Below are 17,126 nucleotides of genomic sequence, written 5' to 3'. Positions count from 1 at the left end.
AACATAATGTTTCCAGCACTGATACAAAGGTCATGTATTAATTTTATGTCACTCATTCGAAAAGGATGCTGTCGTCTTCTACAGTCATGGTAAAATAACCATCTTTCCATTCAAAGGTTTTACATTTCAGGAGATATTTTTAAGTCAGGTTTAATTAATTTCAAATGGAGAAACACTGTGTAAATAACTAATTGCATTATATTATTTAACAAATTGTAAAAAATTTCATTTTTCTTTCTTTTTTTCATTTTTCCAGTTGTTAGTCATGATGTCAGTCTCACAGAGTCCTGAAAAACTCATATTTACAAGGCTGCTTCATTGAGGTTTGCAATTATTCCCAGTTCCTGTGAGGTTTTGGGAGGCTCCCATCACAGCATTTCAATCAGGCTGAGGGCTGACCTTTGACAAGAACAGGATTATTTTTTATTTCATCCATTCTGTTGTAAATGTACTCATGTGCTGAATCATTGTCCTGCTGCATGACTCAATCTGAGCAAAGCTTTGGATGTTGAATATATGGCTTCACATATGACTCTAGAATATGTTTTTTACAGAGTTCATGGCCGATTGAATGGCTGTAAGCTGCCCAGCTCCTGTGTATATAAACCCTTCCCCAGAATGACAGGCAGCAACACTTGCCTCTCTAAGATCCCTGCTGATCCTTTTATTTCTTGACATTGTGCTAACAGAAACCTGAATGCTTCAGACCAGTTAGCTGTCAAGACTTTACTTTTTTTAGATGTGATTACTCTGTCCTGTCTTTTCTTCCTGTTGGTCTTGTTTCTACTGTGTTATTTTCCTTACTGCATCTGCCTGAAAGTAGTTTCAAAAAACCAGCATAGCGACTAGGCCAGGATTTTCTGAATATCCTGGCTGAATTAAGCCTGGATTCGGTTTCACAAAGACAGTGGCACATAAGTTACGATATATCCTGGCGATATATCCTGTGCAGCTAGCCTGCTTCAGACCGGGCTCACAGCCAGGCTTAGTTAAGCCTGGTGCCTCATCTGTTCAATCACCGGTCACGCCGATCAGAAACCAATGTGTTGGGTCCGTGATTCCGTTTTCTTATCTGTCTGTTTTGGACTTAAAAAAAAAAAAAAAAAAAGTCTGCAATAATATACCACTGATTCATTTCGACATTCAGTCAAGTACTATTGTTAATATTATGATAGTTATCACAATCAATTTCATAATTATCCATGTGGGCATTACTACTGTTCAATCAGGTTGTCAGAAAGGTCTTTAATAGAGTATTGCATGTGTTGAGCGGATTCGATAAATGACTGATAAAGAAGCAAATAGTGTTGTCAATCAAGTCAAGCCATATAAGTAGCTCCAAACATATGAGGTGAGAATACTGCCATAATCTGAAACTGAAAGAAAAAGGCCTAACCTATCGTGTTTCTGATGAAGTATAGTCCAATCACATGTAAGGTCAGGTATGACTGACAGGACAACGCGCCACTGACTAACATAATGCGCAGCTCTTGTCACTGTTGCCTGGTGCCAAAGGAGCCTCTAATGGTAGTTCACTTATATTTAATCTTGACCTGTTATGGCCCTGTTATGGCGGGGCCGTCACCACCCTCCGTGCCACTGATTGGTCGGGGGCGGGGCCGTCAGACGTTTGAATCAGGAAGCGGGAGTCAGCGCGAGCGCGACTCGCGGCGATCTTATTATAAAGCGCAAAACGTCTGTTTGGTGATCCAACTCTGAGGTGCAGATGTTCATAAACCTGGTGGCTGAGGAGAGAATTAAAAAAGGGATGTAGACGGGCTGTTTTACTCTCAGCCGCTCGCGGCTCCAGCTGATTTCTGATCAGCGCCGACATGAACAAAGCGGTTGCGCAATCGAGTACGTCACAGCAGCTTCACCCCAACCTGCCCACTTCTCCCCTGGCTGTGAGAAAAACAAACGGGGACAAAACGGGTGGAGGCGTGACGAGCCGAGTCGGGCCGAGTAAGGACTAGTGCAAAAGTGACATTAATAAGTCCTCTTTGGTCCAGTCGTGTTCGTACTGTATAAATATTGATAAGATGTGTAACAAAAAAAGAGCAACATTTTTTTCATTTTTTTTTTTTAAGGCGGTAAGGTAAGTGAACAGGAAATGGTTGTATAGTGAGGGGGGAAAGACATGCAGGGATTTGAACCTGCGCTGCCTGCATGAGAGCAATAGCCTCTGTAAGAGGTGCCCGCTCTATCCACTGAGCTATCCAGGGTAAGGAAAATAACACAGTAGAAACAAGACCAACATGAATTAATCCTCTGTCAGATTTGCACATTACATTATAGACTGCCACTGTTCATCTGTAAATTTAATGATCAAATCTCAGGTAAATCCTTAAAAGAAGTGTATTTTTGGCAATTTACACATTCAGGCGAACCACTATTGTTTGCCATGCCCTTTTTGTTGCTCCTTTATAATAGCAGCAGTGTTTTCCTTTCTTTAGTATGTGCTTCATTTCTTCATAAGCCTCCATCAAAAGATGTTGCTCATTTAGTGAGAAGTATGGCGCACGCAATTTATCCGTTGTAGAATCAGTGAATCTGTGTTTGATCTCATGGTCTTTTGGAGAAATCTGTGGATGTAGATTTACCTGGATTTCTAACACCTGGCTTGACAAAGCTGCATCTCCTGAACCTGGTTTGGCCTTTGTGAAACGGATGAAGCCAGGATGAACTGATCATACTATGTCAAGCCTGGATGTATCTTTTACCCTGGATTTCTGAATCCTACATTTGTGAAACAGCCCTAGGGTTTATTTGATTTAGATTTTTTGTTGTTGTTGTTGGGTTTTTTTTCTTGCTGTTTTACTGCAAAAAAAAATCTGGGTTTTGGTTTGGATCTTTCTTGGTTAGTCTCCATTTTTCCAGCATTATGCTCCTGAGTGTCCCCTGTTATTCAGTTAGCGTACACTCTTTGCCTTACCTCCTACTTTATTTTGCGTGGTAGTTTGTTTGATCTCCTCTACTCATGTTTGTTTTCCTAATTATGTCCACCTGTCTCTTGTCATCTTGTCTGCAAGTGTGTGTATATTGTTTTTTCTTTCCTCCTTCCCCTGCTAGTGGGTCATCTGTCGTGTGCTCTTTTTCATGCTTCCCCTTATGTTTCCCTGTGCTGCTTGTTTTCACTCCTTGGTTTTTCTTTTTGATTATCCTGCCATGGCAGCAATTTCTGTTAAAATAAACGACTTTGCTTGTTTATGCCTCCATCTCAACCACCTCCATTTTGGGTCCTACCTAAATCATTCCTGCCAATTACACTTGGTGATGATCATTCAATCTAATGCCTCTGTAGCTAAAGCCTTTGAAATGAAGGAGGGTCTATAGTCATTTTTTCTTTCTGTGTATGATGTATAGCGTGTAAACATTTAATAAATTACAGAAATGAATGAATTACGTACAGAGGTAAAGTCATTTTGTGTATGTATAATTATTGCCAGGTTGTTTAGTCACTGCTGAATATTTAGAACATAAATTGTGAAGTACCCTATACCTTTTGACAGTATTTTAGTCTATTGGTTATGTTCAATTCATTTATTTTCATAATAATCTGTAAATGTCAATATGTTGGTTGAAAAAAAAAAGTTAAACCTATAGTATACCTTCATACTATGTATGAATGCTTTCATGGTTGGCACTTTACCTGTCAGTCAAAGGTGTAATGACTAGTCTTTCTGTGCAGCCCAAGAATTCATTCTGGTAAACAAAGCCCACATCTGTGATGTTGATGATCATCTTGTCCAAGTCCTCATTGAAGTAGAAACGGCACTGCTTCAGCCACTCAAAGTCACTGGGGCTTTTGACATGCAGCCGGCACTGAAGAACACAGAATATAAGTAGTGAGCAATGACATAGGGAGGAAGGATAGAGCAATGAAGATTAGGGGGAGAAAGGTGATGGCAGGTGAAAGATGTGAAATTCAAGAGCACCATCCCGAGAATAATGCAAATGGAGCCGGAAAATCAGGAAAACAGGAGACATATAAGGGCAATATGCATGACAAAGCATAGGGTGACATGAATGGCACATTAACATGTAGTGAAAGAAGTAAAGATAAAATGGAATAAAAGAGGTATGCGACCATGAGGTGAAAATATAGTGGATGAATGGTAAAGCAGATGGGGACAAAGATGTGGCAACATGAGGAAACATGAGGTGAGAAAGTGAAAAAAAAGATGACAGGAGAAGGAGTGTGATGTGGGACAAAATTAAATAAAAAGATGGTTGAGGAAATAATAATAATATATATAGAATAAGAAGAAATTAGAGTTGAATTGAGAGAGGTCAAGAAAAAAAATTTGAGAAAAAAAAGGAAGGAAAAAAGGAAACAAAAGGAGAATAAATTAATGAATGAGTTAAGAACAACAATGTCAGTATACCGTGAAGACCAGCATTGACTGAATAAACCTTTGGTGCACATGCATTGTAGCTGATTCTTTATACCTAAACATTTCTGTGCTGCCACTTAAAATTCTTTGAAGCCTTTTAATAAAATCGACTCCGCCATAGTGACCAGCATATGGTCCTCTAATACCACAGTGTTAAGGAGTCTGAATATAAAATATGTCTTTATAAAACTTTGGCTATGATAAAAAAAAACTGAGCGGAAAATATAAAGATATTGTTTTTCATCACTTAGTGTACTTTGAGTCACTGTGTTGGGAGGAGAATCTGAGATCAACAAAATACTGACCAGATCATCAAATATGTCCCTCTGGTGGACATGAATCGTGATGAGGGTCTCGTATTTGGTCCTCTCCATGGCCTCGAGATCTCTGGTGGTCATATCAATCAGTGTATTGAGCAGATCCAGAAAGTGCTGATTGGTTTTGGTCATGATGCGGCGGTCGTGTCGGGCATTTGTTAGGGCTTCCTCAGAGTCCCTTGTCCATATCATCTGGATACCAAGCAAGCCCACCTAAATTCAAAACAAGTATATTAGTAAATCCCACCACCAAAAACCTTTGAAACATGAGCATGGTTTTGTATAAGCACTGCTCCTGTCATTTAGTGTTGCTCCTCCGATCCAGCTGAGGGACTTTAACGATGCTGAAGAGCAAATAATTGGTAACAACTAATTGGTAACTAACAACTTAAATTTCATCTACAGATATAGTCTTGTATTAAATTATAACATTAAGATTACTTGCTCCTCATACTGAATACAAATTGGATGTTTGGTATGATAGGACTGTCACCGACATTTTAGTTGCTTTTTTATTCAAATTATTAATTAACAATACCCTCAAATGAATGTGGATTTCTATAATCCATAATTAGGTTTTTACATAAGCCAACCACACTAAACAAAAAGGTTAAAGTCCAACTGACTGATGATCAGCTTAAAGAAAAGAAAAAAAAACCCAACCTTTAAGACTTTCGTGTAATATGTGTGTGCGTGCTTGTTGTAGATTTAGGAAACAGATGTTACTAACAGGATGTATGCTTGTGGTAGCCAACGTATTTCTGTGTGGAAGTAAATTCATAGGTTTATATTAAAGAGAGTCTGTATATTTTGTATTATACATACACTGGCATCTGCAAAAGTACACATGATTTTTCTCTACTCTGCTATGGAGGCCACTCTACCCTTAAAACCCCAAGAGAAAATATAGAGATAGCTGCTAGATCATCCAGTTAACTAAGGAGCCTTGGTTTGTTTGCACTCATCATGTTTTATACACTACATGTCCTGTTTTACAGAAAGTGACCTGAATAAGAATATCAATGTATATGTGGTCTGAGAAGAGTTGATATCAATTCCAGTCTTTGAAATAAAAATAAGAATCACCCGGTCCCTGATTTCCTGTTTTCGAGATAATTGTAAAGAGGATTTGCTGATTAGCTAATCAATATAAAGCGTCTCTTGGAAGGAAATGGTAACGTAAATAACTAGTGAATTTACTTAAAATCACTAAAGTCGTGATGCTCTGTTATACTTCAAGGCAGAAAACCAAAGCAAGTAATGTACAGCTAATGATTAAATAGATACTTAATGATTAGATTTGTTTTCCTTTATTGCATACTGTTACGCATTTAATGTTTTTGAGCAGTTGTCAGACAATGAGAGGGTGTTTTGACATGTCCTTTTTTTGGAGAAGTTCCTGTTGTTGCTTACTTGAGAAGGGTAGGAGTTGATAAAATCAATGATGTGGAAGCTGGGCTCCTGTATGGCCAGAGCAGCCTGTCGGATCACCATATGCAAAGACCGCTGTGACTCTTTCAGCAGTGCATTCAGCCACACCTCCACGTTGCCTTCTGCTGTGACATGACGCTCCAGCTCCACAGTCTCTCCTTCCCGCGATGTAACAGCCAGAATACGGTCATATATCTGAAACAGGTGACATATTTTTAGGGTTAATACAAGAGTATTGACTCTTGTAGTCATTTGACATTATTGTAGTTTTCTACTTCTCCAATAACATATGTATTTTGTCCTAGTCTGCACAATGCAGAAAAAGAAAAAAAAATGTATGTGCTGTATTCTTTTTTCATTTATTTTGGAGATGTACTGCAAAAATCTCCTCAGAAATTGTTCTAAAGAAGACATGTAACAAACAAATACAAGTAAATTAAAGCAGCACTACAGAGGAAATTATTTATTTATTTTTTTTAAATATCCATCCATTAACTTCAGCTTATCCAAATTCAGGTTGCGGGACCAGACCTCCCGCTCCCTGACGACGTACTCCAGCTCTTCCAGGGGAATACCAAAGTGTTCCCAGGCCAGCCGAAACATATATTCGCTCCAGCCTGGGTCTGCCTCGGAAACTACTACTGGCTAGACATGAATGAAACACCTCCCCGATATCAAATAAAGAAAATAAGAAATATAAAACATCACCTTATCATGGAATCGAACACATTTGATGTTATCAAAGACATTGAGAAGGTGTGCCTGGATGGTGTGAGAGTCTGAGGCCTGGCCCAGGATCTCCAGCAGGGCAGGGTCAGAGACAAAGAAAAAACGTGGGAACAGCAGACGCTTCTTCTCCAAATAGCTGTTTGAACACATGAAAAAAATGTCTGTGTTAGTTGATTAGCAGCTGAAAGACAATTCAACAAACTTGGCAGTTCGCAGCACAAGAGATCCCCCTAATCCTTTCTACAATCATCACATCCCCAATGATTATGGGTCAGTCTAACTTTAATGTATTTCTTTGGTGAGAGAGGAATCTAAGCTGTCTTTGCTTACCCAGTTAGGGACTTTTGACAGATCTCCAGCTGTTCAAGCAGGTGAGGAAGCAACTGTCCCATGGTTTCATCTCCCACACACGACTGTACCACATTGGGCATTTCGTGAGCACGCATCATGATCTTCACCCAGGATTTATCGATGTTTGAGAAACGTTTTGCTTCCTAAAGACATTGAGTTATTAAATTCATTATCATTTTTACTTGCTAAAACTCAACCAATTCATCAGGGATATTCTTGTGTTCTGGAAACTATGAGGTAGAAATTCACTGACTGTGAAAATTAATGTTATGTAATTAATAAAACACAACATGAAATCTATAAAATAATTTTTACATAAAGTAGTTTTACGATTAGTAATTTTTCAGAGAAGATGTTAGTGTCTTTGCATTAATAAAAAGGAGAAAAGAGGAGTGCAAGCATGAATTTGAAGTTAAAAGGAACCACTATATAGACCCTTAATAAAATGCAATTAACCTCTCCTATCGAAATATGTTGCTGCAACATGTGAAATTGTTTAATTATCTCAAAATCCATAATATTTATCACATATTTTGAAATGCAAAGCTCACTATTAGTTTTCATGCAAAATGTATTATGGATCCTTTTAATGTTTCAGGCTTATAACCAACTGCATAAATTCGAATTAAACTGCTTTGAAGAATCAAGTGTAAACAATTCATGTACCTTGGGCAGCTGTTTGGCAATGTCTCCACCCACAAACACCGCCTCCAGATAAATCCAGAGGTTCTGGACAGTCATCCAGTGTTCAATGATGTCAGTGGTGTTGGAAAGGTGCTGAACCCATTTTTGAATCTGGGTTTTGAACGGCGTGTTGTACCTGAAAAAACATGCATGTGGGTGATCCATTGATGCAGAATTGTGCAGTTTCTAAAGTCCACAAGATGTCTAGTTGGACATCCTGTGTCTGCACAGGCAGAATTCACAAAACACTGATCTTACTCTCTACAACAAACTCCTAATACTTGGAGAATCAGCACTAACAAACCTGTTGCTCATAAGGGACCCTAGAATCATCAGACTATCCTCCATGCTGGCAATGACCTCTGATGTGCTGTCCCCTCTCAGCAGCAGCTCTCCACGATTCTTGAAGCTGGCAAATGTAAAAGTCTTGTTATCCCACTCGGCGATCACTTGCTTCAGCTTCTGCTCAATATCTCGTTCCTTGACGGCACTGATGCAGATATCCTGTAAATAGGCCCCCAGAATTGTTAGGACATTAGCAGTTAAACAAAAAAAAATGTTTTCACAAAGAAATGTAGACTACACACTAAAATAGATAAGAATAATGCTCACTATATAGTGAAAAGGTTGAGTAAGGTGTATTTTCATCTCATACAGTACATGTCTTCAAGCACAACTCAAAATAACATCTAAGTGTTATCGACATAAGCTAGTTTGCATTTATGTTTTCAGTGAAGGATGCACTGCAAGAGAACCTTTTCAGCTAAATAATGCAAAAGTCAGTACATCCTTTCAGTCTCCCAAGAGCAACTTTCAGGACACTGAAGAGATACTGCAGAGTGAACATTGTGCCATAAGAACATCAATTCAGCTTTTCAGGACTACTGTTTTGAGTAAGAACTCAGATAGTGCAGTTACAGATATACTGAATCTAATGGGCAAAAAGTGAGTGCTCACACTGAAAAGTGTCTGCTAAATGACAGTAGAATTAGTAGCAGAATTAAAAAAAAGACACATCAAGGTCAGGTATCTGGCGGAACTTAGAAAATATCTGCCAGTGGCTTAATACAAAGTACTCATCTTAAAGCAATGCCTTCATCTAACAGCTGCAAATTTCATGTAGAGCTTGATCACTGGATGCTTTTTTCTTTCTTCACTTCTAAGTTATCATTCAGATTCTAATGTAAAATTTACTGACTTGGAGTTCACATTTGTTAAGTATGAGAGTGCACAATACTGGCTTGGTTTTGCGTTAAATGCTACAAGTATAAGCAAATTTATTCAAGAAACTCTTTTAAAAAATTAATCAAGTGAAAACAGGTGAACATAAGAGCATTTTAATTTTCCACTGTGGATTATTCTCTTATTCTCTGTGGGGCACTTCAGCTTTTCTAATCAAGCAGTCACTTTTTACACAGCAGTGTTCTCAGACCCCGGTGAAGCGTGGAGACTAAACGTATTGATGATGTTGAATGAAATTAGCAACACAGACTAACACTCAATACCATTTCGTCTTACTGTGAAAATCGCCAGCATGTCCATTAACTAAGTAAATGTGTGGTTTATCTTCGAGTTTTGCATGATGAAGTGATTAAGGTTAATATAAAATACATTACCAATATGTCTGTGTCAAGAGAAATATTAAATAGAATGTACTGATGTCAATGAATATGTACTTCTCTTATTCATTTTTTGCACATGAAACCTTCTCTATGCTTACCTCAATCTCTTCTTTATACTTAAGAAGTGGAGCCTCCATGATGTTGCGTAGCTTGAATGTTTCAGACTCCACGTCAAAAGTATGTCCAGTCACCTGGGGAAAAAATTAATTCAACTATGACTAATAATATCCTGAACAAGTTCAAACATAGATGTGAGTTGCTGAAAACAGGCAGCTGCAGTCATATATTGCCTGGCCCTCCATGTTTCACTGACCTCGGTAATTCTCTTCCAGTGCCGTGTCATCATTGCTTTGTTGGTCATGAGTTCCAACAGGGGGACACATTCACTGAATTCATCAACAGTTTTCTTCAGGTCTAGGAAGGCCTGCCACTCCTTTAGAGCACGGGGCAGCTTGCGACATCTAGGAGAGTGTAAAAGTCAGCAAACTTAAAGACAACACTTGTTTTCTAAACCCGTAATTTTTTGAGTCTTTAGAACCAATGGATTATCCTTTCATAGCCAAGACGGTGTAAGTGTGTCTCTCTTCTTTTTTTTTTTCAAAGTTTAAGACTGAAACAGCTCTGTCACAACTAAAAACTAAAGTTACAGGGATCATAAAAGCAATGTATCTTCTTATCTTTAGCTTCATATATGAGAATGAGAAACACACCATGTGCATCGTCAACTGTGTGAGAGACAACTGCAGGGGAAATATGGAAAAAAAAAAAAAAAAAAATTAGAAGCAGTAGAAGAGGAAGCAGAAAGTAAATGAGGAGATTGTGTTTAGTATGCATGTCACACGGAGGCGTGAGGGTTGAGAAATCTTCCTCATTGACTCATTCTGTCCAACAAACCAAAACAAAAGCCCAGCACATGCCACTACAAGTTCCAGAGTATATTAGGGTTAAATGCAGGTTCCAGTTGAACAGTTTGTTTTGTTTGTTTATCACAGAGTCAGTGGTGGTGCTTGATTATTGGCAATATAAACTCAGGTCAGCTCATTCGTGGTTAAAACAATTTAATCTGTGCTTCTCTGTTCCAGTCTTAGAGTATCGCTGCCTGCATGTTTTAGGTGCCCATTGGTGCCAAAAACACCTGATTCAAACACATGGATCAATTCTGACAAAAATCAGTCAATGACCCCTTGATTTGAGCCATGTGTGCTGGAGCAGGGAAACACCTAAAACATGCAGGGCATGAGGACTGAAACTGAGAAACCATGAAGAAAATACTGGGAAGCTACTTACACAAGGTTTTACTACAAATAAAACAACTTTCTAACCTTGTCTGAAAGTCAAGCAGCTCATTATTGATCTTCTCAATGTGGATGTCTGCCCATAGGATGTCATAGTAACCATTGACTGTTTCGATGACATTGTTGTAAAGTCCATACAACTTCTGCAGCAGCGTCAGCTGCTTCCGGATGTCCAACAGCTGAGGGTGCTGGGTAACAGGTAGTCCAAACAGCTCTTCTCCACCAGTGAAAGTGATGTACTTCCTGAACAGATTATCAAATCGATTCTGCAGGGAAAAACAGAAACATTTATACACTGATATCTTCTACATAATAAAATAAAAATTGTGCAACTCGCCAACAATAAATATTATTCACAGCAAAAACTCCAGCTTTTTCACATTTTTAATGAATGCTAAAAAATATTTCAACACACACTTCTGGTTTGAATTTATTTTTTTAAATAACTGTCTTTGTGTAGGACCTGATCAGCTTTTGAAACCATTTCACAAATGTACTGATATAAAAGAGTAAATAACCTGGAACATGATCAGTCGGTCACTGGCATCTTGCGGAGGAAGACCCACCGCCATAGGCCCGTCCTGAAGGACAAATGAAACATGAGTATTTGTTGCATCAGGGCATACTGTCCTATGAATTACATTTAAAAAAAACTTTTATGTGAGAACAAACCAAATGAGTTTTGGTATTTTGGTCTCTTCATTTTTACCGTCTCATAATCCTGGTAAAAGTGATGGCAGTCCTCCTGGAAGGTCTCCACATTGTTAACTAGATCTTCTCTGAATTTCGGTTGCAAGGAGACCAACTCATTCTGTACTTCAGTAGTCCGAGACAGGAGCTTTTCCCAAGTGTAACGCAGAGTATCCACTTTATCCACTTCTTCTTTGGGCACTGGAAGCTCATATTTATGAAGCATAGCATAGGACTCCTGTGAGGAAAAAGAAGAAAGTCTTCCACCTGACATGTATAGAATTTAATAAGACTCCCCATTTCTGGAAGAGTTGGGATATTTTGTAGAATACAACTTTGTATTTTAATTTTTTTAATGATCATTTAAAAGACCCTACTACGCAAACGATAATTCTTGTGTCAATGGTCAAATTTATTTACGGTATATAGCACATTTAAAAGCAATGGTTGACCAGTCAAAGGTTGACCAAAATGCTTTACAATCAGATAACAATAAAACAGTGTCTTCGCTCATCAACTCCGTTGTATCATCAAAATACAATTTGATGCCAGCAACAAACTAAAGAAAAAGTTGGTGGAGAGGCATGTTTATCATTCTGTTATATCACACTTGTTTTTAATTACAGTTTACATTTTTTGTGAGGTCAGGAAACTTACTGTTTTCAAGACAAATCTGTGTCAATTTTTCTAAGCGCAAATTTATTATTATCTTCATGATCCACTGTATAATTTAACAAGACTGAAATCTGCACACACACATACTGTATCTATGAAGCTGAGAATTTTTAAGCTGTGCAAAAAGAGTTTGATATTTCCCTACTGGAATAACCACTGACCTCCCGTGAAAGAAGATTATATCAGGATAATCAGGATCAAGCAATAATATGTCACCGGTAACAAGGTCCTATCATAAAATTGTCTTACTTATCCAAGTAAGAGCTTTGAAACTAATTGTTAGCGGAATTTGGGTTAGCAAAATCTGTGATGCAAGAAAATTGCTTTGGGTTGCAAACATATCAGAAGCAGAAGATGATGTCTGTGAGGATATCAAACAAATCCAGCTCTGAATTTTTATAAGAAATGACACAATAAAATATCTTCAGATTCAGCCAAAAACAATTTAACATGCAATCCACATTAAACATTATTTATATTATTCTGTATAAAGCTATATATATATATTTATATATATATATTATTGTATATGGCATAAGTAATAACTAGAATAAAAATAATATTATTTTTCTAAAAAGTAATGGGTAACTGGAATTATTTTTTCCCTTTCTTCTTGAGCAACAGGCACAACCCTGCTGATTGCAATGACAGGACTTTTTTAAACCCTCGCAGTGTCTTACAGTGATCCTTAGTGCGCTGTTAAACAATGCTTTCTGGATTTGCACTTCACACAAACTCCAAGAACTTTCTAGTATATATATTTTCAAAAATTCTCGTGCTAAGTTTGAAACTAAGTGATGAGTCATGACCCTTTGCTGGAACAATAAAGCCCTTTTAGACTCAAATATGGACACCCTCACATGCTACCAATTAATATCATGAATGTAATCTTTTCCCAATCAGTGTTACTTTAATGTCCTTTATGAGTTTCTTAACCTCCTGCTAATTGTTTAAAACAGCGTTGATATTCTTTCACAGACCCAACTAATAACATCTGATTGCTATCTCTTGTGCATTGTAATATTTATGTAAAAGGGCATCAGAAACTAGGTTACTGTATTAACAGACTTAAAGGGGACCTATAATGAAAAACACGTTTTTTCTTGCTTTAACATATATAAAGTGGTTTCTCCTCAGCCTGCCAACTCAGAGAAGGAGGAAAGGAACCAAATTCTGCAGTGTCTGTACAGCCGCCCGGATGAGCCATCCAGTGTGATGTGGCTTCTACGAGCTGTTCAGATTCTGCTTCATTTCGTTACGTAACGACGGGAGCGATGCGTGAAACCACGCCCACAACTAACTCTGGCCGGAACAACAACAACTCCGCCGGCTGGAGCTTCCGCCATTTTTTCGTAGCGGTGTATCGTGATGGCTTCTGTTCGAGCTAGACATGCGAATTGCTCTGTTGTTGGTTGTAAAAACCAACACAAGCAAGGCTTTGTGCCCGCCCCTGCTACGTGTCATTCAGGCAGCCAATCAGCACAGAGCCTCATTATCATAGCCTCCCCGCCCACTGAGAAGGTCCCCTTTAATACTAATACATGTAGATTACCTCCAATGGCCCAACTTTAAAATCAATAGATATCTGGTGCTCTCTGATCTCTTTGACTGCAGCCATGGCAATGCGAATGTCATCCAGGTCTTTGATCTGTCGATTCAGTTTCTTTCCCGCTTCATCAACAAAGGCAAAAATCTGCTCCATCTCTGAACAGTATTTCTTATTACAGCAAAGTCCATACTCCACCATCCAACTCTTAGTTTCAGCAGTGAGGGACATCTTTAGGCACGCTGGAAAAAAAAAAGAAATATACATGATTAGGCTGAAATTAGTAACTGCATGGTCAGTTTTATTACTGTCAAGTTTACGACTTAATCTAACCTGTGAACAGAGCCAAGGCTCCAACAGTAATGTACTCTGGTTCTGAGATTATTTCCATCTCCAGGTCTCGGTAGAAAAGAATCTGGCTTTCAAACTCTGATAACAGGTGGTTTCCCTGGATGAATCTGTAAAAAAAAAAAAAAAAAAAAAAAAAGCACTGCTGTAATTGCTTTTTAAGAGCCAACCTTGAATATTAATCATTCATTTTACAAACCTCTGCATTGTGTCTTCACGGTCATTTCTCCAGATGTGATGGTAGCGACTGAGACGATCTAGAGCAGTTGACACCTCCTGCAATAAACCAACGATATGTACTGGATAGTAGAGAGAGCACTACAGTACATTTATCCTCATTTCCTTGAACACATGAATATCTGAATAGATGATATATGTCAATCTACCTTTTTGGAAGAGGTGATGGCATTGCTGAGAACAGATACCAACTTGACTATCTCCTTGTTCTCAGACACACTCTTGTGGTAATTCCTTGTTTGGAAGGAGATGGCTTGGATCACAGATGCTGCAATTTCTGAGGTGCTGCCTTCTGTAAAGATAGGACAACAGAATTGATAACACAATCAAGTACAGAGTTAGTGGAGATACATGTAAACATTAGAAACTTGTGAGCTTTTGCTTGAAATGCTATATCTTAAATCATTTAATTCTACACAGAGTTTCATAGATTTAGTGGGGAGTCAAAGGACTGTTTCATCTGAACAAAATCACAAAATAGTATCTTCCTTCCAAATCCTATGACAAATCACATCACTGCCAACAAAATGTCACCCTCTACCCATAGTCAAGCAGGGTTTTGGTCTGCTGAGCTGTTAAATAAAGAAGGTCTGATTGGATGTCAGGAAAGTATAATTCTTTAAAAAAGATGATATGAATAAATGTCAAATTAGATTAGTTGCTGAGTTACTGAACCGCTTTAGTTGATTAAATTTTTGTGTATACCAGCCAAGCTCCTGTGTGTTGTTGCTCCATCCTCTGATTCACTTTCAGAACTGTCTTTTTTCAGAGCTGCCATCCGCCTTTCGTTCATTTTTCTCTATAGAACAAAGATCAAATGAAAATATCTCAAGCGTTGTTTGGTAGCTACTGGGCCAGAACATAATCAGTCGATACACATTTATTAAGGCAGTTAGAGCTGTAATGATTTGGTCACAGTGACTAGTCACAAATTAAGTTGTTTTTTTTTTCCTTTTAAACAGACCTTAGAGATCCTCTCTGTACTCCACTGGCTCACTCCTTTGCTGACACTAAGCACACACTCCACAACCTGGTTTAGAGCCTGCTGGACGTCCTCCACAGATGGAACCATCTCAATGTTAGGTATACAGAGAGTCACACTGACTCTGAAGATTGCCTGCTGACCACTGCTTTTCCCACTGCTGGGTGAGCCGCTGTTATCTAAGGGGCACAATAGAGAAACCCGGATACACACGACTGATTCAATACACAGTGTAGAATTATTACATTGTCATAAGTTTCTTCCCTTCAAAAAGCATTCAATTAAATTATAGTTTTACGTATTTTTCATGTTTTAGATTAAGAGCAACAAAAGAGCCATGCAACACCCACCTAAGAAATGGTTGAGCGAGGAGGTACTTATGCGCTTGCGCAGCATCTCTAGGGTATTGCGTGTCACTCTGAGCAAGGCATCCACATTGCGATGGTTAAAATAGGAGAGCAGCTCCTGGGCTTCCTCCTTCATCACTTCCATCAGATCCCTCTTCTTTTTCCTTCTCACCAAGGGAGAAGAAGGACCAACGCTAGAAGGAGGGAGCAATGTGTCTCTGAAGAAGAGAGAGCCTTCTGAACGGGGCACATCTTCACCCAAAGAGACATGTATTCACGCACACACGCACACACGCACACACACACACACACACACACACACACACACACACACACACACACACACACACACACACACACACACACACACACACACACACACACACACACACACACACACACACACACACACACACACACACACACACACACACACACACACACACACACACACACACACACACACACACACACACACACACACACACACAGGTTAAGCCTTTGATATAAACTCTTAAGACATATTGCATTCCACCTATCCTACTTTATACCTTCACTTTCAAGATTGTCTATGGTCTTGCTCTGAGTGTTGCTTTCTTCCTTCAACTTCTCCTCTTCCTCTTTCTGATTATGGTCAAAATCCATCAGCATGTTAATCAGTTCATTGGCGGCCTCCTCCACTAGTGAACTCTTCATATTCAGACTCTGTGCTTGCTTTATACACAGGTCCTACACACACACACACACACACACACACACACACACACACACACGCACACACGCACACACGCACACGTAAACAGGGTATGACAGCTGTTTAGAGAATACTAATGTTTGATGAAGGAAAAAACAAATAAAAAAATGGAAAAGCACTTTTCAAATTGTGCCAAGGAGGTTGGGGTGTTGCAAAACAAAGAAGGTGGGTTGACAAAAATAATATGTCGTTTGAAACAAATGCTTTTATAGGTATTTACTCTTGTGGTTTGAATAAACTCTTCGCAGGTGACCGGCTCGTCCTCTGGCAGAACACACAGTGTGGATGTACTCATCTCCTGCAGTACTGCATCTATCCTAAATTCCACCAAGTCATTCACTCTGTCAATCAACAGCTCGAGGTTAACTGGAGACATAGAAAGAACAAGAGGAACACAACAGAAATGGTGGGAATAAATACTGGGGATTGGAGAAGGAGGGCTGGGGTGAAATTCACAAATTGCGAGCTAAATAAAGAGGTTGAAAATGTGAAATGCAGAGAAGGAGAAAATGCATATGCTTGGGAACACATGCTGACGGTGCTGTCTTTCTGGATGTCTCATGTCAGCAAACGAAGCTTTAACCAGGTTGGGTTTTTTGCTTACCCAATGCTTTCTCAATGTGGCTGAAATACATGTCTATATTCAGAGATGTCCAGCTGAGGGAGGTCAGTCCTGGTTGAATCACCTCATCCACCTGTAAGGTAATTGACATATATTGTGATG

General features: G+C 38.9%; 1 protein-coding gene across 1 annotated transcript in view; it reads right to left on the bottom strand.

The window, feature by feature from the left end:
* Positions 1-17,126, bottom strand: part of dnah5 (dynein, axonemal, heavy chain 5) — a 123,508-nt gene that overhangs the window by 76,555 nt on the left and 29,827 nt on the right. The window contains exons 19-40 of the mRNA XM_061716416.1: positions 17,007-17,097; positions 16,623-16,768; positions 16,200-16,377; positions 15,652-15,900; positions 15,284-15,480; positions 15,025-15,118; positions 14,469-14,611; positions 14,282-14,358; positions 14,068-14,192; positions 13,741-13,976; positions 11,533-11,751; positions 11,342-11,404; positions 10,851-11,089; positions 9,842-9,989; positions 9,627-9,719; positions 8,211-8,410; positions 7,889-8,042; positions 7,202-7,365; positions 6,851-7,007; positions 6,125-6,337; positions 4,700-4,924; positions 3,650-3,822 (exon numbers count right to left, since the gene is read on the bottom strand). Of these exons, the coding sequence (XP_061572400.1) occupies positions 3,650-3,822; positions 4,700-4,924; positions 6,125-6,337; positions 6,851-7,007; positions 7,202-7,365; positions 7,889-8,042; positions 8,211-8,410; positions 9,627-9,719; positions 9,842-9,989; positions 10,851-11,089; positions 11,342-11,404; positions 11,533-11,751; positions 13,741-13,976; positions 14,068-14,192; positions 14,282-14,358; positions 14,469-14,611; positions 15,025-15,118; positions 15,284-15,480; positions 15,652-15,900; positions 16,200-16,377; positions 16,623-16,768; positions 17,007-17,097 (3,584 nt within the window). The remainder of the gene's footprint in view (positions 1-3,649; positions 3,823-4,699; positions 4,925-6,124; positions 6,338-6,850; positions 7,008-7,201; positions 7,366-7,888; positions 8,043-8,210; positions 8,411-9,626; positions 9,720-9,841; positions 9,990-10,850; positions 11,090-11,341; positions 11,405-11,532; positions 11,752-13,740; positions 13,977-14,067; positions 14,193-14,281; positions 14,359-14,468; positions 14,612-15,024; positions 15,119-15,283; positions 15,481-15,651; positions 15,901-16,199; positions 16,378-16,622; positions 16,769-17,006; positions 17,098-17,126) is intronic.

The sequence above is a fragment of the Cololabis saira genome, chromosome 3 (assembly GCF_033807715.1).
Source record: "Cololabis saira isolate AMF1-May2022 chromosome 3, fColSai1.1, whole genome shotgun sequence".
NCBI classification, from domain to species: Eukaryota; Metazoa; Chordata; class Actinopteri; order Beloniformes; family Belonidae; genus Cololabis; species Cololabis saira.
The sequence above is the reverse complement of the archived record's forward strand: the minus strand, read 5'-3'. Positions and strand labels throughout refer to the sequence as shown.